At 43.4% G+C, this 21,048-nt stretch overlaps 1 protein-coding gene across 2 annotated transcripts in view; it reads right to left on the bottom strand.

The window, feature by feature from the left end:
• Positions 1 to 3,893: 3,893 nt before the first annotated feature.
• Positions 3,894 to 21,048, bottom strand: part of sptbn5 (spectrin, beta, non-erythrocytic 5) — a 56,948-nt gene continuing 39,793 nt past the window's right edge. For both annotated transcript variants that reach the window (XM_078175356.1, XM_033642871.2), the window contains exons 53-80: positions 20,320 to 20,441; positions 20,075 to 20,237; positions 19,780 to 19,968; positions 19,598 to 19,675; positions 19,330 to 19,502; positions 19,145 to 19,235; positions 18,866 to 19,012; positions 18,378 to 18,515; positions 18,084 to 18,251; positions 17,901 to 17,989; positions 17,459 to 17,645; positions 17,200 to 17,268; positions 16,648 to 16,791; positions 16,357 to 16,553; positions 15,875 to 16,079; positions 14,439 to 14,618; positions 14,205 to 14,360; positions 13,872 to 14,089; positions 13,480 to 13,669; positions 13,234 to 13,410; positions 12,557 to 12,664; positions 10,845 to 11,768; positions 10,692 to 10,760; positions 10,158 to 10,241; positions 9,806 to 9,897; positions 8,669 to 8,788; positions 5,376 to 5,572; positions 3,894 to 5,280 (exon numbers count right to left, since the gene is read on the bottom strand). In XM_078175356.1, the coding sequence (XP_078031482.1) occupies positions 5,126 to 5,280; positions 5,376 to 5,572; positions 8,669 to 8,788; positions 9,806 to 9,897; positions 10,158 to 10,241; positions 10,692 to 10,760; positions 10,845 to 11,768; positions 12,557 to 12,664; positions 13,234 to 13,410; positions 13,480 to 13,669; positions 13,872 to 14,089; positions 14,205 to 14,360; positions 14,439 to 14,618; positions 15,875 to 16,079; positions 16,357 to 16,553; positions 16,648 to 16,791; positions 17,200 to 17,268; positions 17,459 to 17,645; positions 17,901 to 17,989; positions 18,084 to 18,251; positions 18,378 to 18,515; positions 18,866 to 19,012; positions 19,145 to 19,235; positions 19,330 to 19,502; positions 19,598 to 19,675; positions 19,780 to 19,968; positions 20,075 to 20,237; positions 20,320 to 20,441 (4,830 nt within the window). In that variant the 3' untranslated portion in view covers positions 3,894 to 5,125. The remainder of the gene's footprint in view (positions 5,281 to 5,375; positions 5,573 to 8,668; positions 8,789 to 9,805; positions 9,898 to 10,157; positions 10,242 to 10,691; positions 10,761 to 10,844; positions 11,769 to 12,556; positions 12,665 to 13,233; positions 13,411 to 13,479; positions 13,670 to 13,871; positions 14,090 to 14,204; positions 14,361 to 14,438; positions 14,619 to 15,874; positions 16,080 to 16,356; positions 16,554 to 16,647; positions 16,792 to 17,199; positions 17,269 to 17,458; positions 17,646 to 17,900; positions 17,990 to 18,083; positions 18,252 to 18,377; positions 18,516 to 18,865; positions 19,013 to 19,144; positions 19,236 to 19,329; positions 19,503 to 19,597; positions 19,676 to 19,779; positions 19,969 to 20,074; positions 20,238 to 20,319; positions 20,442 to 21,048) is intronic.

Genomic DNA, 21,048 nt, shown 5'->3' with positions numbered 1-21,048 from the left:
GTGTGAGAAAGCTGCTCTTGATTGGTCAGAATTTCCATGTGGGAAAAATCCAGGAAGTAAAGCAAACGTTGAAGAAGAGTACACTTGCAAGATAAATGTGACACTTTCTAATGTCACAATGGAGGGACAACTACGCAGGTTGATTTTAGCGCTGCTCATCGTGGACTATATTGCTGTCATTGTTCATTTTAGTCAAACCATACAGTTTGAAAACGAGGCGCGGCTCCAACTAGAAAACAATGTTTTGATGCATTGGATGTGCTGAATGTGCATATTAAGGCAGTACAGGAGGAGGTGCACATTAATAATCCTCCAGGACTGTAACATGCTCATGTTTAACCCAAACAATGTGTCATGTGACTGCAGTTGCTTCACATCCAGGTCGGAACACCTTCTCACCACAAACCAACCGCACCAGAGTTCCTTTGGAACCGGACTGAGACCACCTCTTCAAGAAGGTCTCGGTCCGGTTGTTTTGGTGCACACCTGAGTGTGATTGCTGTGTTCACACCTGCCCAAACGAACCGCACTGAGGGGGGGAACCAACCTGAGTTCCATTGAACCGAACCAAACAGGACAGGTGTGAAAACAGCCTTAAACTGACGGACTTTGTTTTTTTTTTTGGGTGGGCTTCTTTTGAGGAGGCGAAAAACAAACTCATAAAGGCAGCGTTTGATTTTATGTACGTGACACAAGGATACCAGTGCAGACCTGCTGCATATCAAAGTCTCAGCAGATAAGATTAAATTATTGTAAATTTAAGACGACCGCACTCACTGTGGACTCTTTCAGACAGCTGACCTTTGACCTCGGCATCACTGAGAGCAAAATGAAAACTGTGGACAGTCACACTGGATCAATAAACCAATAAACTGATGGTGTTTGAACACAACACGCACAGACCTCCTCTGAGAGGATAAAACCAGACTCAGGAAGTCGACGACAAACTGTGGAAATATGTAATTCAAACATTCAGTGCAGTTCAATCAGATTAATGAGTTTAGTTCATCTGTGAAATGTTTTCCATAATCTACATTATAGATACAGAAACCTCACAGTAATCAATCAAATGATTATTGGTTAACACCAAAATATGAAGAGTTTTAATTTAAAACAACGTCGTCCTAATCCGCTGTGCAGCAACATGATGAAACGATGACGTCACATGTTTATGATTCAGTCTGTGTGAATGACTCTCACTCAATCACCTCAATTGGCTTTAATTTCCCAAAACCTGAATGAAGTGTTTGAACTCCTGATTTCTCTCAGTCGTCTTAATCTGACTCATTATTTTTAATGATTGACTTATTGATCTGCCTGAATGGAGGAGGCGATGAGTCTGAAGATGTTTGGATTTGTTGCTCATTAATAAATAAACGGCGTTCGTTTCCAAAAACACTGAGTCATTAACCAAAGTTCATCTTTTTAAAAAATCACGAGCGTAGTCTGTTAACGTTCCATCGATGAGACCTTTTCTGCTTCTAAATGTGACAAATTTGTTTGAATGGATTTGCTGTCGATCAGTTTTCAAAAGGTGGAGAGCCGAACTCTTCAGATGGAGTCACTTCAGACTGTTTTAGATCCAGAACGTGAGCAGAGGTGAAGAGAATATTAACAGGCGTCAGATGCGACATCCGACTGTTTCAACAACAAAACAACCTGGAGCTGTTTCCACAAAGACTGAAGATCAAACTGATTCATAAACACATGTCTGAATTCAGCTGTTCCACAAACTTCTTGTTCCTGACTTTCTGAAGTTTGACCATCGACCCTGAAAAAATTGAAACTTTTCTCATACCAGCTGACCCAGCAGCTGCTATTAAGAGTCGCCATGGAAACAATAGTTAGGTGTCAGTGACTGTTACCATGGAAACACTGTTGAAGTGCGTCCCATTTAGGCCCTGATCACAAAGGAAGCGTTTTAGCAGCTGGAGGCGGCTTTTTGGGGCTTTTACGTTACGACGCGCCTCACGTTTCCATGCTCAAAGTGCCTGTCGTTTTTGCCAGAGCACTCTGAACTCTTTGAGTTGAAAAAACATCAACTCAGAGCGGAAAAGCACCTCACATGATCTCTTTTCCCCATTGTCCAATGAGATGATGTGAGAGGCGGGCCTTCTGTGGTGGTCACAACAACAAGTTTACAGTTGGTAAACAATGGAGGAGAAACTGGTGGTAGTGGTTGCTGGATACCCAGAGCTATACGGCCCGATGATTGGTTGTCAAACTGCCCCTGAGTCATCCTAACATACGCCTGTAAACGTCCATGATGGAGGAGAAGCTCCTGGACCAACTGGTGGTACTCCCCATGATCCAGCCTCTTTTTTAGGGTCTCATGTACCCACACAGATCTCTGTTTATCTGCTGACAGCCTCTCACCCTCAACCAGAGCTACAGACAGTACCCTCTGCCTCAACATGGCAGCAACTACACTCTGATTACTGCAGGATAAATAAAATAAATAAATAAATGTTACATTGATTACATGGGAAGGTTGCATCACACATCACTCATGGCATTCAATTTTTAAAAAAGGCAGTGCGGTGTGCTTTGCATTGTGCAATCTGCAAAACACTTCCTGTGTGATTGGGGCCTTAAAGGACAACTTTGGTATTTTTCAACCTGGGCCCTATTTCCCCATGTATATGTGTGCGTATGATTCATAGGTACAACTCGTTTTAAAATTGGTTCAGTATTGAGGGAGGCGGATGCAGCCGCGAGGTAGATAAGGAGGCAAATGCGTCCTGTATAAGTTTGTGCATTAAAAGTGCTTTTTTCGCCACTGACCGGTTCAGATCGCCAGTGCTATCTCTGTAAATAGCATACTAAGCGTTTCCCTTACCTCTGGGCTGTGACGTCATCTTGCGAGAGCTTTGCTCCACTGTGTCTGTAGCTCTCTCTACTCGTGGGACAGGCGTTTTCTTGAGGAAGAGGTGTTTCGGGATTGGATGTCTTCTCTTCTTCGGCTGGCAGTAGTCATCTTGGGAGAAGTGAGCACTGCAGACCCGATGGTCTGCAAGGCGCAGTGTCTGGACAGGAGTGTTAGCATCCATTTGTAGCACAACTAGCCACAACTTAAGCATCTCGCCGTCCGACAAAGGCAGCCTGTGAAAGCTGCACGGGGTGTTGCACGACATCCTGTTCTTGCAATTCGGATAAGCACAAACACGAACCATTGTTTTCAATCGATGCAGTAAAACTCTCAGCTGTACTCCGGGACAACCAGCGCCACTCTGAGCGGTGCTCAGCATGACTCCTCTGTTTTCTTCCGGCAACAAGCAAAGCTCTCGCGAGATGACGTCACACAGCCCAGAGGTAAGGGAAACGCTTAGTATGCTATTTACAGAGATAGCACTGGCGATCTGAACCGGTCAGTGGTGAAAAAAAGCACTTTTAATGCACAAACTTATACAGGACGCATTTGTCCCCGTTACCGTTTTAGCTCGTTTTGCGGCTCCCGGCTGCATCCACCTCCCTCAATACTGAACCAATTTTAGAACGAGTTGTACCTATGAATCATACGCACACATACACATGGGGAAATAGAGCCCAGGTTGAAATATACCGAAGTTTTCCTATAAACCAACAACTAAAAGCGTTTGCTTCAGTAAAACCGGAGGTCTTTTCCTGGAGCTTTTAACTGCATCTCTTGGTCTTCCTCAGTGGAAAGAACTCCACTGATCTGGGAGATGTTAGCAAGTGGACCTTGAGTTGAGATTAGCGCTGGCAAACATTTAATTTTTTCAAATCACTAAATTTCAATAGTTCATCGCAAATAATCACATTTTTTAATCCCATGTTTAAAATTCCATGATTTAGCAACAGTTTTGAAGTCCACGTTAACAAAGTGAAGAAATTCTTGTTTTGACTGGAAATCAAATACATACAAAAAAAACTACTTTATCATCTTGACTTTTATTCTTTCAAATCAATGATTCACTTCTAAAAACAGTGTGGTAAAAGCAAAGGAGTGTGATGTCCAATCAGTGTCAACATAAATCTGATGACTGGTTAATGCTCCAGCATCTGCACTTTTCAGGTGTTCCAGTTTGGTTGCTTTCTCTGATTCAAACAGGTCCTGTATGTGTTAAACCTTTGCTCCCTCTGATGGTGTATGACTGGTGACAACATGCCGACCTGAGGACGTCCCTTGGACCCGAGTCTTCCATGATGTTGACTTGTCTGCTCTCAGTTTCCACCTGTTTAGCTGTGCTGTAGTTAACTTCTTCAATTTAGTGTCTGTGGTGATTATCTCATTCCAAAATAGTGCTTTGCTGGCTTTGGCGATGTGATTACCCGCTGACATCGGTCTGATTAGCTGCACCTGTGAGCTCAGCTGTAGGTGGAGCTCAAACTCAAAGTACTTCGGTGATATTTTAAATTTTGTTTGACACAAGGTGCAGATTACTGTTAGGGTTGGGTACCGAAACCCAGTGCCAATATGGCATTGGTTCCTATTTGAGCGGTGCCTACCAGACAGAATCAGGACGCACATCTAGGTGCCTCATTTAGGCGCCAAGATGTGCGTAGCGAGTGTGTGGCTATGAGAGAAAGAAAGCGTGTGTGTGACGGCACAGAGAGTATGACGTTTTGTCCACTTCACATGTAGCTCCGCCCATCTGGTGGCACTTTTGACATTACTACAGTAACATTTCGGCTGGCACATGAACTGACACAGTGACTGAAATAATAGTAATAATAATAAAAGAATAAAGAATAACCCGATGACATCACACTGGTCGTGAAAGACAACCAGGAATTGGTGTGGACCAACGTGTAGTCTGTCATGTCTGTCACATCGCGATTAACGCTGACAGCCGTAGTTGAGACTTATTTGTGCATCTGTTTAATTGGTGCTCAGAGTTTTAGATTTGTTTATTTCTGGGTTTCTACTTTTCTTATCGCTCATTTTAAGTCACTATATTCTTCATTTCCTGTGAGGCACTTTAATCAAAGCACTTTGTCAGTAAAACTGTTTCACTTGGCATCGTTAAGGCTTTAATGTCGCCTCCTCTGGTGTCCTGCCTGTAAACTTTATTACACCAGCATTACTGTCTTTGTCACCTGCACCATTTGGCTTCCCTGAATGAAGCACACTAACGGCTGGATTGATTGAGTCATTACAGTTTTACTTCTTGGTGAAAAACTTCCTGAAGACGCTCCTCCTTGACTTGCTCATGTTGTCGTCTGTTAGCTGGGGGGTCACGGTGGAGGGGTGCTGGGTGTCGGAGGGTGGAGGAGGAGGACGCACTGAGGGGGGCTGGCTTTGACGGCTCTGTGGACCTGCAGTGTCATAAATCACAGATTCATTCACATGCTAACAGATAATCCGGTCGTTAGCATTAAACAACATGCTAACGTGCTGTGTGTCGACTCACCTGCCGTCCCGACCTCCCCTTCCTCTGGGTAGCGGTGTTTGTTATAGTACGTGTGGGGGGGTTTGGGAGGAGGTTGGCTGTCTGTGGATGATTGTCTCTCCAGGCTCTCAGCCCTACTGTTGAGCAGTTTGGTGGAGGCCGAATCATCCGGAGCCTCGGCTAACTTCTCCAGACTCAGGTTGACTGATGACGCTCTCCTAAATGATGACAACATCCTGGTGTTAATGTTGTAGCTCTGATTGTGTACAAAGTGTTTACAGTCTGGCTGCTCCTCATCAAACCACTGACGTTCATCTCTGTGTCCACGTTAGCTTAGCTTAGCACGAAGACAGGAAGCAGGGGGAAACTGCTAGCCTAGCTACATCAAAAGTGAAAACCCACTCCAGATTCAAGTCTGTCTGATTTAAATGTTTGTTCACATGACCCTTGTATGACAGGAATTTTATGTCAGTTTAACGTAACTTTTTTGTTGTTGTTTGAGCTTGCGATTTACGACGAGACGGACGAAACTGTTTTAGAACGTCGCAGAGAAAAGTAGCAGCAGTGTGAAAATCAGATCAGAAGCACAGAGAGTTGTTGACTAGAGATGATACGCCGTCTCATGGTGGTCACTTCCTGTCAACGTTACAGATCAGAAGCACAGAGAGTTGTTGACTAGAGATGATACGCCGTCTCATGGTGGTCACTTCCTGTCAACGTTACAGATCAGAAGCACAGAGAGTTGTTGACTAGAGATGATACGCCGTCTCATGGTGGTCACTTCCTGTCAACGTTACAGATCAGAAGCACAGAGAGTTGTTGACTAGAGATGATACGCCGTCTCATGGTGGTCACTTCCTGTCAACGTTACAGATCAGAAGCACAGAGAGTTGTTGACTAGAGATGATACGCCGTCTCATGGTGGTCACTTCCTGTCAACCAGCAGCTTTTTACAACTTTGCAGAATGGAGCGTTGCAACTAGTTGCCTGTTTCAACTCGTCGCAAATGTTTGTCAAAGTGTCAAAGAAAACTGAAAATCTTAATGTCTGACAAGCTGGAAGCAGCAAATGTTTCTATTTTCATCTAAAAATGACTAAAACGATTATTTGATTACTAAAATATTTGCCGTTAAATTGTCTGTTGATCAACTAATAGATTAATTGTTGCAGCTCTACAGTAAAATATATAAAGATAAAGTGACAAACGCTGCGACACTGACTGCTGCTACAGCCCAACATGTCTCCTTTTCCATTTCAGCACCTGTTAAATAAAGATGCAGAAATCATTTTATTAATGTATTTTATGACTGCTGCAGTCATGTTGCCTCTGCAGACCTGCACACTTCATCTCCCTGCTGCAAACCAAACCAGATGTAAAAGCTGACAGCTGAATGGACCCGCGGCTGTGTCCTGTGCCACCGTGTGTTTTTCCACCATTGTGCGCCCGCTGAATGTAATTCACCTTGTCAAAGTATCTCATTAAAGGAAAAATCCTGCTGGCGGGGAGTTTCATTTCTGTGGCCTCTCGCCCACCTGAGAGGTGCCCCGTGTCCCCACAGTGCACAGTGTGAACAGGTGAGATGTGAAAGTCAGATTACCTGAGGCCGGTTGAAAGAAACATGTTCAGTCTGAAACTCCATCAAACACTTCAGCCGCTGACAGACTGACAGACAGACGAATGGACGGACGCCGGGTTTGACTCCATAACCAGAAAACTAGTCGCACAGTGCGTCTGTGTGCGCGTTCGATTCACAGAATCATTATGAGACGTTAAATTCTTTAAATCAGGAGAAATTCAGTCAAAGCAGCAGCGAAATGATAAAATATTGATGAATTAAACCTTGATACCAAAACTACGCTCGTAGCTCAGACTATCAGACCTGGCAGTGAGCACATGGTGGGATTCTTTCATCAGATATTTACTGATATAAATTACTTCATACTGTATTTAAAGCGGTTCATATACAGCTGGCTTTGTGTGTTACGACATCATGAAACAGAAACTCTCTTGTTTTTGTTTTTTCTACTTTTTGAAAGCTCGACAGCAAAGTTGATCTTAATACCAGGGTTGTGATGATCCATTGATCTGGATCGATATATCGATTCACTGATCAACGATCCAGTATCATCAGTACAAAGTCAAAACATCAATCCATATCATCATCTTTAAGTTACACCTTTATTTTGAAATGTGTGTCACGTCATATTTTAATATTATATTTATTTATTAATTTATTTATTTTCTGAACATTACTGTCTGGGATACATCAGCAATGTCAGGCAACAACACTGATTTTGATACATTTTTATTGTTTATGCAGCATTAGATTTCAAAAAATGTAACTTATCATCGATGCAAGATGTCTGTTACTGCTTTGTTTCATTTATCCTATTACCTTTCAAAGTTTTTATCCCTTTAACATTATTACTCTTTAAAGTTTTTACCTTCTAATCACCTATTACCTTACAAGATTACTTTCAGAGCAACTGAAAAAACCCGAATCACCGCCCCATGGTTGTATGACTCCGCCCACCAGTCCAGTGTCTCTGACAGTCTCCATCCATGTCAGTGAAAACATGGATGCTTCACACACAGAAGATCTATACAATCAGCACAGTTTCAAGATTAGAGTCACCAATTCAGCATCTGACCAAATGTCTCCCCTTCTGTTCCTGAGATATGACGTTAAAACATGATGATGTCACAGTCAAGCTGACCTTTGACCTTTTGACCTTCCTTATTTTATCCCGTTAGACATTTGTGTGAAAATTTGTCACAATTAGTGTATGAATTCTTGAGTTATGTATGACAACTTACTTTGTCACATTGACCTTTGACCTTCGAACACAAAATTGGACGTTTGTGTCAAATGGTGTTCATGAGATATCACGTTCACGAGAATGAGACAGATGCAAAGTCACACTGATCTTGACCTCTGACCACCAAAAACTGATCCCTTCATTGTTGAGTCCATGTGAACGTTCGTGCAAAATTTGAAAAAAAAAAAAAAATGTCCTCAAGGTGTTCTTGAGATATTGCGTTCACAAGAATGGGACGTACAAACAGACAACCCTAAAACATAATGCCTCCAGCCTTGGCGCTCGCTGGTGTGGAGGCATACAAATATCGTGATTTTTTATTTTCTACATGTTGCACCGCCCTCAGCAAATCTAAAATTCACTTCACATTCTAAGAATAAAGTTCATGTTAAAATTTAGGTTAATGTAAAGATAATGTAGTATTGCTTAGTAAAGCATAGAGTACAGTGTGTGTGTGTGTGTGTGTGTGTGTGTGTGTGTGTTTGTGTGTTTACCCTGAGTCATCAGAGTCGCTGCTGGCAGCAGATTCAGGGCAGTTCTGGAGTTTCTTCAACCACAGCAGCTGCAGATCTTTGCTGGATGCTGCAAACAGGTACTGACTGCCGTCCTGCAGTCTGAGACACAGTGAGACAAAACACCACAGTTATTATACTTTTATAAATGTCATTAGGTTTTGTTTTTCATTGTTAATTTTTGTTTTCATGTAAGTTCAGTTTCAGTTAGTTTACAGAGTTGGTTTGCTTGTTTCAGTTTAGTTTTTTGTTGTCTAAAAATGTTTAATGTTGGTTCAGTTTTTATTAGTTTAAGTTTTATTTTTACTTTTATTATTAATATACTGTAAAGGTTTTTTATCAGGGTTAAGATTTAAAAAGTCAGAAAAGGTATTATAATATAAACACAACATTTTGTGAAAGGCAGCTGAGTCACAGTCATGTAGAATCTCATTCTTAATAAACATATGGACCAATATTTCCTCTTGTTGTGTTGACAAATTTGATGAAATTGACAAAGACTAAAACTGAAGACATTTCCTGATTATTTTTATTTTATTTTACTTAGCTTTGTATGCTCACAATATCACTTCAGTTAGTTTTTGTTTTTTCTGAAGTCTAGTTTTCATTCTTATTTCAGTTAAATAAGATGTTTGTCTATACCCAGTTATTGTTTTTAATTTTAGCTCACTGGAATAATCTTGAACACACTTACAGTCAAACAACAGACAATAAAAACCCTTTCGAGATATTTTTCAACAGGGTAAACTCTCTACATTTAATGACAGTATCCATCACCTGCTTCATAATAAATACAGCATGTTGTGTTTCTTTGTTCAGAACTTTATTTTTAAACTCTAGAGAAAATTCCAAGGTTTTCTGAAGACGCCAAATGTCTGAATCGTATATGTTGAAATGTCTGAGTGTTTCAAATGAAGCAGTATGTTTACTTTTTAGATTTTTGATAAAATGATGAACAACATTTTTGAATACTTCCCTCGGTGTGAAGACATGACATTTATCTTCCATAATTTGTTGGAATATAAACTTTAAATATTCAAAAATATCTAATATTGATGGAAGAAATCAAGAAAAAGGAAGATTAATGAAATCAGGAGGGTGAGGGTGCAGTTCACTCACATCAGTTTGAACGTGTTCTCCTTCCTCCTGTAGTAAACGTTCTCCCTGCAAACTGCTCCATCCATGTTGATAGGAGGCCACCTAGAGGTCCTCTGTGGAAACACACACACACACACACACACACACACACACACACACACACACAATCCAGTGTTACTTGAGGCAGGAAATATTAAACTGAAGAGTCCTTCTGCCTGAAATAAAACTTCCTCTCTTTAAACATAATTTAAAGTTTATTAAGTTCTGTTTTATCATGAAATTTAAAAAATACTCCCAATTCACACATGTATCAGTAAATAAAACACTCCGATGATGTAACACGCTGTCTTCTGCCGTCTGGTGTGTGTGGTACCTGTGCAGCAGCTGCTCTGTCTTTAAACAGGCTGAGCGTCTCTCCTTCCAGAACAGCAAACACCTCCTCCCAGTGCTCCAGACCCTGAACCAGCAGCAGCCAATCACAGAGAGAAGAGACACAGCTGGTCATTAGTCGGCAAGATTTAATTGAACGCTCAGCTGCACAAAAAAACAAAACAAACAAAAAGAAAAACAAACAAACAAGCAAACCAGAAACTCTATTAGGAGCTGCACCTTGTCAAAATAAATGAAAACCTATATGACTGCACCATGTGTGACTTTAATTTGAAAGGACAGACACAGGAAGTGTCCACGCCCAGCAGTCAGACCGGAGTCAGGTTAATTTCCAGGGCTGGTACCTGCGGTTATTCCACAGGCTAGTTAATAACATGTCGGGCAGGAAATCCAAAGTGTGGGATCATTTTGAGAAGGTGAAGGACGAACCCAAGGTGATATGTAAACTCATCTTCATTGGTCGACTACAAACATGACGTATCATCTGAAACATGGAAGCAGGTGAGTAGTTTCTCACCTTGTTTCCTCCTTGTTTCAGTTTGATCTCCAGCATCCCCTCCATCCTGATTGACCGCTCTGCTGTTACCTAGCAACGCCACAGGTGTGTTAGAGAATGGAAACCAATCAGCTTCCAGTAATGATGAAGTCATGACGGTGAATGAGTTTTTACCTCCGGTGTGGAGCTGGCGTCTTCCTCTGGTAGATCTTCTAACTTCCTGTGTCGTTGTGGAGGAGACGGAGGCAGCTCACGTATTGGGGGAGCGGGGTCAGCTGATTCAGTATCCTCCTCTGTGATTGGTGCAGCAGTCGGAGAGTCAGGTGGTGTCACCTGCTCAGCAGCAGGTGGAGAATCAGGAAGATCAGGCTCGCTGTGGAGCTCTTGCCTCGTTGAAGGTGGTGGTGATTCAGAGCGAGAATATCTTTCTGCGACCGGTGGAGGAGGAGGTTCAGTGGGAGCAACAAGCTGTCTGACAGGTGGAGGTGAGTCAGGTGGTGTAGCGGGCTTCGCTGGTGGGTTCAGGGGCTCAGAGCAGTGTCTGGACGTCCGCTCTGTGGAGAAGATCCTGGGCTTTGGAGCCAGAGGAGGTTTGGATCTGGGACGACCACCTTCCTCGGGAGGTGGAGAAGAGACGGAGGTCTGAGGGGAGGAAGGTGGAGGTGAGGGAGGATGTTCAAGAGCGGAGGAGTCAGGTGATACCTTGAGGGGAGAGGTTCGACTCCTCCAGGGTGTCACAGATGGGCTGGACCTGGGACTAGCAGGAGGACGGATGGTATCTTCTTCTGCCTCCCATTTTTTCCTGTTGGCACTGAAGTGTCTCCTGGACTCAGGGTGGAGGGACGGGCTGGGTGGGGGACTAGTAGAGGGTGGGGGACTAGTAGAGGGTGGGGGACTAGTAGTCTTATCTAGCATAGATGATCTGATGGGTCGGTCCGTCCTCCTGCTGCTGCTGCTGACTCGACGGACGATGTCTCTAGAGGAGGAGGTCCACGGTGTCTTTGGATCGGAAGGTTTTCTCTTCAGGGACGAAACTCTGGCTGGAGGTTTTCTGTCCTGGAGCTCTGTGTCCTCATGTCCGTGAAGTCTCTGCTCCCTCTGAGAAGACAAAGAAAACTTTACAGCAGAGACAAAATAATAATCCTCAGTGTATCACTTCTTACACTCCACGCTTTTGTGCTTGATTAAGATTTATTTCTCAGGTCTTCCACTGTGAACTGGTCACTGTCCTGAACTGACACGCATGCACAAAACAACAACAACAAAGACATCACTTGCAGCGTGCTCTCGTACAGACGCAAACATGGAGGCCACTGAAGTCAGCATTTACGGTTTTGTTTGTAACTTGATGTGCAGTGAAAGCCACTGAATCTGTGAGCAGTTGATATGTTATGATTTACACCACATATAAAACTGACTGGAAATAATCTGTGTGGATTTCTGTGACCACACTACTCTGAAAAATTGGATCTGTGACACAAGAGCAATGTTAATTTCATTGATGAAAGCTATGTTTAAAACTTTTCATCTACCTTTTTTACCAAAAATGAGATGATGACGAGCTAAAATTATATCTTGATAATAAAAACTAAGAAAAAAATCTGTTTTGTTGAAGAGACGAGACGTGACAAAAATGTTCGTGGTGGACTATCGGACATTGAAAGCCGAGAGCGGTCGTGCTTGTAATTATCTTCAAATGCTGCTTGAGCGACAGGCTGGTAAACGCCAGTAAATAGTCTGCACCAGGATGTTTCACAGAAACACTCACACTGGAGCAGCTGGAGAAATGTAAGTTTATAAGTGTGTGGACATTTTATTGTGTGTGTGTGTGTGATTTGGGCCACTTTAACCTGCAGTCTGAATGTAGCTACAGTCAGGTTACCAACCTGTGTTTTCTTCTTCTGTAGTGCGATGAAGCGGTCGCTCTGGGCCTGGATCATGGCCTCCAAGTCCTCCTGCCTCTTCAGGAGCTCCATGACATCAGACACAGAGTCCTGGAGGAATGTAAAGAGCAAACTGTGATACTTAAAAGCCTTAATTGTTCTTGTTAGATCTGTCACATTACCAAGCCACATTTTTTTACCATAATTGTTTTGCTGATATTGATATTGCAGATGCATTGTGGCCGTCTGTCTCCTCTATCTTTCTGTCATCACTCGTTTCAAAGAGTAACTTCACATTAAAAATCCAGTTTATGAGTCTGTCAGTTACTCTTGTTTACTTGTCAGTTATTACTTGTTTCCCGTAGCGATGGGGATCTGATAAAAGCAACACGCAGATTGCCAGTCTACATGTGTTAAATCTGACTAAAGTCACACTGAATGATATCAACATGTGTTTCATGTCTGTGTTCACATTTCACTGAGTTATGAAGAGGAGGGAGAGATTTCACTCAGCTTCCAGCAATCAGGCTCGTCTGAAGCATCTTAAACTCCTCTATGATCTGTGAGTTGCTGCTGACAAACTACTATAACTGACTTCCTGTTGTTTTAAGAATACCTGCCTCCACCTGTCCCTTTGACCTCCCCCAGTATGACCGCTCCTCCATGTGGTGCAGACGTACCCCATAGTCCTCGGCCATCAGTGTGTTTTCATAGGAGCCGAGCCAGCGCTCCGCCTGCTCCAGCTCCCTCTGCAGAAGTGAAATCTCCAGCTCCTCCTCATACAGGAGCCTGGTCTCCTCCCACACCTTCTCCACCCGCACCTCCATCTCCTCCAGCTCACAGACACGCTCCCCCACCTGGGAGGAAGACAAAGGTCAGGATGTAGGGTAAGACAGAATCAGCAGACTGTTCTCTGAGTGTCTCACCTCTGAGGACATGAAGTTCCCTCCCTCTATCAGGCGCTTCCCTTCCTCTTTCACAGCCCGGGATTTGCTGAGCTGTCTGTCGATGTGGACGCGGTACTCCTCGTGTTTTTTAATCAGCTGCTCCAGGTCGGTGCCCTCCATGCTCTTCGCCTCCCCTTGAACCAGCGACAGCACCTCCTTCAGCCAGGCCCTGAGACAGACAGACAGACAGATTCATCAACACTGCTTTACAGAAAATGTGTTTCCTCTCTGCTGTGTCTGTTTCCAGCTCATGCACTCACTACAGTTGCTGAAGCAAACACATCATAAAATTCTCATCTGTTTGTTGTTTTGTTTCCTCAGCCTGCTGATGAATTTGCATGGACACACAGTGAGGTGTGAGGAGGACCTACATGAGCTCAGTCCAGTGGGATAAGTATTTCTGCACGTCCTCAGCCTGGCCCAGTCTGGCTCTGCGCTGGGAGGCCTTGTCCTGGATGCTGGCCCAGCAGGCCTCCAGCTCCTCCAGCCTCTGAGTCACGGCGGCTCTGACCTGAGGCTGTCGTCTGCTCAGAGCCCGGCCCTCCTCTCGGCTCCTGGTCACCTCCTCGGAGATCAGAACCAGGTCCCTCTGATGGCAGAACCAACAACACGGCAGGTACACAATGGTGTTCAGTCCATGAATCTTTATCACCAAACCCTCAAACTAAACCAATTCCCGCTCGTGTCCTGCTGGTGTGTCCTACCTCCAGCGCCTCGTGTTGTCTCAGCAGAGCCTGGATGGAGTGCAGGTCGTGGTCCTGGTCCTCTGAGTCCAGCACAGCCTCCTTCTCAGCCATCCAGCCCTTCAGCTCGTCCACATCGTGGTTAAACTGGTGAACCTCTCTGGCTGACTGCAGGTTCTGGAGGACACAGACTGTTACTCTCACCACCTCGCTCCTCTACAGGTGTCACACTGATGTGTGTTCTGCGTGCTGTACCTGCTCTCTCGTCCTGATGCTGCTGTTGAGGTCGTCCCACATTCCACTGAGGGCGTCATCTCTCCTCCGGGCTTGGCTGTCCTGCTGTAGCCCTCTGCCCAGCTGCTGCACTGAGGTCAGCCGGCTCCGACCCAGACTGGACATCTCCGACACCAGAACCTCCAACTTCTTCTGAAGGACCTGCAGGGGGAGGAGCAGAGGTGAGGAGCAAGAGGAGGGTGAGGAGAGACAACTGAGCTGCTTTACAGTTTGACAGACACAATTTGTACAAGATTCAGCACAAACACAAGAATAGTCCTCTGTACTTTACTTTAAGAGACACGCTTCTACTAAATACTTGTTTCATCTAATGAAAAAAGTTCTCAAATGTTGTCTAAACACAAGCAGTCATACAAGAACTTTGCTGTATCAACAAAGCACTAAAGTATCATCTTTTATTTTTGTCCTATGTATTTTTTTTCTTCTATCTTTTGCCATATTGTTTTAATTTTTGTCATGTATTTTTTGAAAATCTTTTTTGTCATCTTTTACATTTTATTTTTGCTCTTTTTTATATTTTTGTCCTTTTTTTAGCCACATCTTTTTAATTTCTATATCTTTTTTGTGAGTTTCTCCATGTATATATATATTTTTTTCAAACCACTTTTGTCTTATCCTTTGTTATTTTATTTTTAATTTGTTAAAAAATTTTTGTCAAACCCTTATTTCTAAATTTCTGATCTGTTCTTTTTCTTTCTTTTTTGCCTTTTTTTTGCCATATAGGTTTTTTTATTTTAGTCATATTTTTTATTAAGTTTGTGATTATCTTGACAATTTTTTGTCATTTTATTTTATTGTTTCCATATTCTTCTTCTTTCCATATTTTATTTTTGTAATATCTTTTTATTTTTTTACCATTTATTTTCAACTTGTCCTTTTTTTCTTATTTTAGCCCTCTTTTTTATATTCGCAATCTTTTTTTGCCATACCTTTTCAATTTTTGCCATAATTTGTTTTTCTTTTTTATCATACCTTTTGCCGTCATATCTTTTATCTATTTTTGTCATATCTTTACCCCCTTTTTTGTTCATTTTATTTTTTATTTGCTGTATCTTTATTCTATTTTTGCCTTTTTTAAAATTATTTTTTTGCCATTTTGGTTTTAAATTTTTGTCTTTTTTTCAACTTTTAATCACTTTTTTTATTGTATGTAATTTATTACTGTGTCTTTAGTGTACCACTGTACTGTGTTGATGGCTATATATTGTCCAAAGTCCATTACGGCTGTGTGTAGCACTTTGCACAAGCAAAACTTCCCCTTGGGGACAGTAAAGTATATATTATCTTATCTTCCCTTATCTTATCTGAAGTTGAAAATAAGCACATTTAAACAGGAAACTATGTAAAAAAAAGTCAACAAGGTTATGAATCTAACTTCTGGTACTTGTGTGACTCACCTCGACATCCTCCAGATCTTGTCCACAGTCCTTGGACTCGACCACAGTCTTCTTTGAGGTCAGCCATGTTTGTAGTTCTTTGGCTTCTCTCTCAAACACGTAGAGGCGGAGCTGGTCTTCCAGAGCAGCACGACGAGTAGCGGAGAGTCGAAGGAGAGTCTCGAAGTGTTCAAGGACGACCGGGAGAGACTCACTGACCAGGTGGCTGAGACAGACAGACAGAGAGACAGAGACAGACAGAGACAGAGAGACAGAGAGACAGACAGACAGACAGACAGAGAGAGAGAACTTTATTTTGTTTTACTTTTCAAAAAATAACAACAAAACATTTGAAGATTTCTAAGAATAAGAACAAATGTAATGAGCCACACTCATCCTGAACAAACACAGTCACACCTCATGTCCCTCCTCTCATTGACAGTCAGACCTCCTCCTGAGTCTGCAGGTGTGTGTACAGGTAACCATGCCGTGTGTCTGTTTACCTGTTGGGATGTCCGAGGTGCTGGAGCGAGGCCCCGCTCTCCTGCAGCCTCTCCACCGTCTTCCTCTGGTTCTCCAGCTCCACGTCCACAGAGTCCAGCTTCCTCAGCAGAGCCTCCGTCGCCTCCTCGCTCCTCCCGCAGTCCCGAGACTCCAAACCTGCGCGCTGCTCCTCCAACCACAGCTCCAGCTCAGACACCTCAACACACACACAGGTTTAAATAACAGTTTATAAAACACCCTGCAGGCAAACCTCCCAGCTGTGCATGAATGAACTCTATTTGTGTCTTTACCTCAGTGAGGAAGGTGTGGATGCTCAGCGCCTCCTGCAGGAGCTTCCCCTTCCTCTCCGCCTCCATCAGCAGCTCCTCGTGGAGACTCTTTAACTCCTCCAGGCGCTCACGGATGTCGTGAGACGCAAAGTGACGACCTCTGACCTGCGAAGGTCAATGTAATATAGTCATTGACAGACTGTAAATGTCTGCTACACCTAGTTATTCAATTCTTTACGTGATAATTTATTTTTCATTTTTATTTAATTCATTTTTACTGAGATTTTTTTTGTATCACTTTTAGTTAATTTCATTTTATTTCATTATTATCTTTATTTACATTTGTTTATTCCTATATTTTAGTTTTTATTCTATTTTTTAATTTTTTTTTTTTTTTACTTACTGTTATTATCACTACTACCATCTACCATCCAAATTAAAATAATAAATGGAATAAACTGAAATTGAATTTACTTGTCCAGACATGGGCATTGAAACTTAACAGCTGATTCATGCATGTCCTATAAATTTCAATAAATAAAGCTATGAAAAAAATTAGAGATGGCGCCTCACCAGACTCCGCCCCGCCTCCTGCACTGCCTGGATCAACGGGGCGCGGCTTGAGATCTCCTGCATCACAGCCTGAAAAACAAATAACACTTTAAAACATACACACAGAAGTTGTTTCAGCAGGTTGCAATGTGCAATCCTCACCACTAGATGCCACTAAATCCACACACTGCTCCTTTAATACTCGTTATTGTCAACATAAACGACTGTGTAAGTGTCATGTTTTTATGTTTCCCTGCTGCAGCACTGTGTGTGTGAGTACCTGGTGTTTGTGGAGCAGCTGCTGGCCGCTGCTCACAGAGCTCCCCCAGTCTTTGGCAGTGATGGAGGGCAGTCTGTCGCTCAGCCAGGCCACCTCCTCCTCCACGTCTCTGTAGAACTGGAACAGAACCTGCCAGGCCTCCAGGGTTTCCCTCCGATTCTGCAGGGGCTCCGACAGACTGTTGTACCTGATGGAGCGGAGAGCATCACACAGCTGTTACCAACACCGCCAAGCATAATGTGAAATGTTAAAGTATCATTAACTTTGCCACCACTAAGGTCTTATTTTCATTGTTTATGTCCGTCAGACAGAACATGGAGAGAAAACAAAGAAACGCACATGATGGCTAATAAAACGTCACACACAGACACATATAGGAGCTACATTACTTCAACAGCTACAGAAAATAAATTCGCTATCAGATCAAATATCAAATCCAGACCTGTTGATGGTGTGCGCCACTCTGGTCTGGATCTCCTCAGCCAGGAAGTTTCCTTGAGATCGGAAGATCTTTGCTGTTTCCACCAGAGCCTGTTAGATTAAACAGCAGTTATATGAACTGCACTGTAACATCCCTCAGACGCACACATCAGCTGGTCTAAAACAGGAAGCGGACGTTGTGTACCTGGATTCTGTCTCTGTGTCCGTCCACCTCCTCCTCCAGGCCCTGCAGAGCCTTCAGCAGCCTGTTGACAGACGGCAGGTCACTTCCACAGTCCTCATTGGTCAGTTCGCTCTCCACTGAGCCCACACACTGCTCCATGTCGTCCAATGAACGCTGGAACTGCAGCGCCTGAACACAACACACATTCAAGAGTTTAAACACAACTTCACTGATTCAGTTTCACCTGCTGACATGTTTCTGTTTCCAAAGACTGACTACAGTGCAGCCTGCAGACGACAACAGGATTAAACAAACCTGGTAGGCCTCCTGCAGTCTGGTTTTCTTCTCCTTACAGTTGTGGATCAGAGCGTCCCAGCTGTCCGTCAGCTCTCTGAGTCGAGGTCGAACCTTCACTTCAGCCGATCGAGACTCAGACAGCAATTTCTCTGCTTCCTGCACAGAGACATGAGACACACATCAGAGGCAGAAGAAGTACTCTGAGAAGTACATGGAGTACAAGTTCTTTGCTGGAAGTAAAACTTAAGTAAAGTTATCAGATAAATGTAGAGTTAAACGTACAACATTTGCCTCTAAACTATAGCAGAGTGGAAGCAGAAAATGGAGAAAGTGTCGCCATATATTGATGTTTCATTGTATATTAATTATTTCCAAGTTGAAATTATGATTAGATATAATTTAGTGATCTGAATGCTTTAATGAAAATGGAAATGTAATTACAGCTCACATCTAAAGAGTTTCTGGAAGACACAGATTTATTTACAGCATCACACACACACACAGACCTTGGTGAGTGTGTCCACTCTGTAGCGGTTAGCGAGGATCTCGGCCTCAAAGCTCTGATGTTTCAGCAGTTTGGCCTGAAGGTTGGTTGGTTCCCTCCAGCTCTCATCCAGGGCCACGGCGTTACGCTCGTTCAGCCACACACACACCTGGAAAACACACACACATTTAACACAGGATAAACAAACACACCAGAGTTCAGCAGATAAAAGGGAACAGATTTAGAAGCAGGATGGGAAACAGATACAGTAGAGAAGATAAAGTCCAGCAGAGTCCAGTACCTGGTAGCTGCTGGACAAGAACTGCTGCAGCTTCAGTGACTGATCCAGAGCTTTGTGACGAGATCTGCTCTGCTGCTGCAGCTGGCTCCGCCTACACACAGACACACAGCCATGATATAAGAGAAATAGATAAGTATTTTATAGACAATAAACTGAGATCTGATGAGGTTGGTGCTTCTCATCACCTGGCGGCGAGCGCTTTGCTCCTGGCTCTGATGTTGTCGGAGTCGTAATGTTTCTGTTGGATCATCTTCTGGCCCAGTTTCTCCACCTGGTCCAGCTGCCCCACCTGAGCCTCCAGAGCCTCCTCAAACTGAGCCTGCTTCCTCTGCAGAGTCTCCACCTCCATCACCGAGCTCTGCACCGACACCAGAGAAGAAGAAGAAGAAGTAAACGTTGATGCTCAGTTTGTTTGGGTTTTTTTAAATCAGTGATCAGTGAAGTGGTTGTTACCCCCAGGTCCTCGTTGGAGAGAAACGCCTCCTTGTTGGTGAACCAGCTCTCACACTGCTCCACAGAGGCCAGGAAGACCTGCAGGAAGGTACCAACAGGTCAGATCATTACAGCTCTGCACAGTAAATCATGTACAGTGTAACAGAAATGCAGTTTCTAATGTTTCACAATGAGATCATCACCTGCAGAGTTCGGGCCTGCTCCAGGGTTGTGTTGCGGTGCAGCCAGGTGCGGTCCAGTCCAGATTTGGCTTCCTCCAGCTGGTTCAGGGCCTTCTGGATCTCTGCCTTCGAACTGTGACCTGACCGGATCAGACCCAGACCGAAGTCCCGCACAGAGTCGATGCGCTCAACACGGGCATCGATCTCCGTCTGTAAAAACATTTACATGGTTAAATTTTATTTACTGTATTAACCACGTACAGTAAAAGTACTACACAGCACCACACTGAGCTGGTACTCTGAAGACGACTTTCACCTTCCAGTCCTGATGCTCCACGATGAGCTGGTCCGCCTCGGCCCTGGTCTTGGGAAGACCTTTCTCAGCCATCTCACTGCTCTGTTTGGTGCTCCACTCCAGCAGGAGGCGCTGGTTGGCTTTGAACAGCTGCAGCTGGTGGGCCTCCTGCAGCTTCTCCTTCCTGAACAATCCAAGTCTCACATGACTTCATCTGATCACTCACACTATCAGGGTGCAGCCACACTGAATAAATAAAACCTCACCTGTGTTTCACCTCCTTGTCCAGAGTCTTCAGAGCTTTCTGGACCTCCTTCTGTTTGTTCTTCAGCTTGTCGCCCATCACTGATCGAGCCTTCAGGTGGTCTGAGACCTCCTTCTCCAGAGCCTGGGTAAAAAGAGATGGAGCACAGTAAACTCACTGAGAGACTTCATGAACTTCATCAACACCCTTTTTACATCTTTTTTTTGCTGTTTTTATCACCACTATACAAGACAACACAAAGTCCTCTACACACTGCACATATCCCAGCTACACACTAACAGCTAAATATTAACAATTACCTGCTTTAAGTTTTGAAAAAGATATAACTACAAGTTTTCCAGGTGCTTTTTCTAGATCTAAAAGGAGCCAGTGAGCACATCAGTCAAATAAGTGCCTTAAGTAGTTAAAGCAGCCAGAGCTAATGCAATATCAGACATATTTTTCCACTGTAAACATAATCATATGGATTCTTTTTGATTGATGATGCTGATTCAGGTAATTTTCTAACTTCTACTCCAATATTGTGTGTAGAAATTGCTTTTTCAGCTCAAAAATAGCTGGTTGCATTATACAGCTGTTGCTTAATATCATTCAAAATGGCAACAAGTTTGCAGCTATGACTATGACAGCTATGAGGACAGTCCTAAAGTGGTTTAAATCCTGTCTCCAGGAACCATTTTGTCTCAAATTAACAACTATGCATCTGAAAGGACGAACATTACATGTGGAG

This window comes from Epinephelus lanceolatus, chromosome 15 (genome assembly GCF_041903045.1).
Source record: "Epinephelus lanceolatus isolate andai-2023 chromosome 15, ASM4190304v1, whole genome shotgun sequence".
NCBI lineage: Eukaryota > Metazoa > Chordata > Actinopteri > Perciformes > Serranidae > Epinephelus > Epinephelus lanceolatus.
This window is presented reverse-complemented; position numbering and strand designations above follow the sequence as displayed.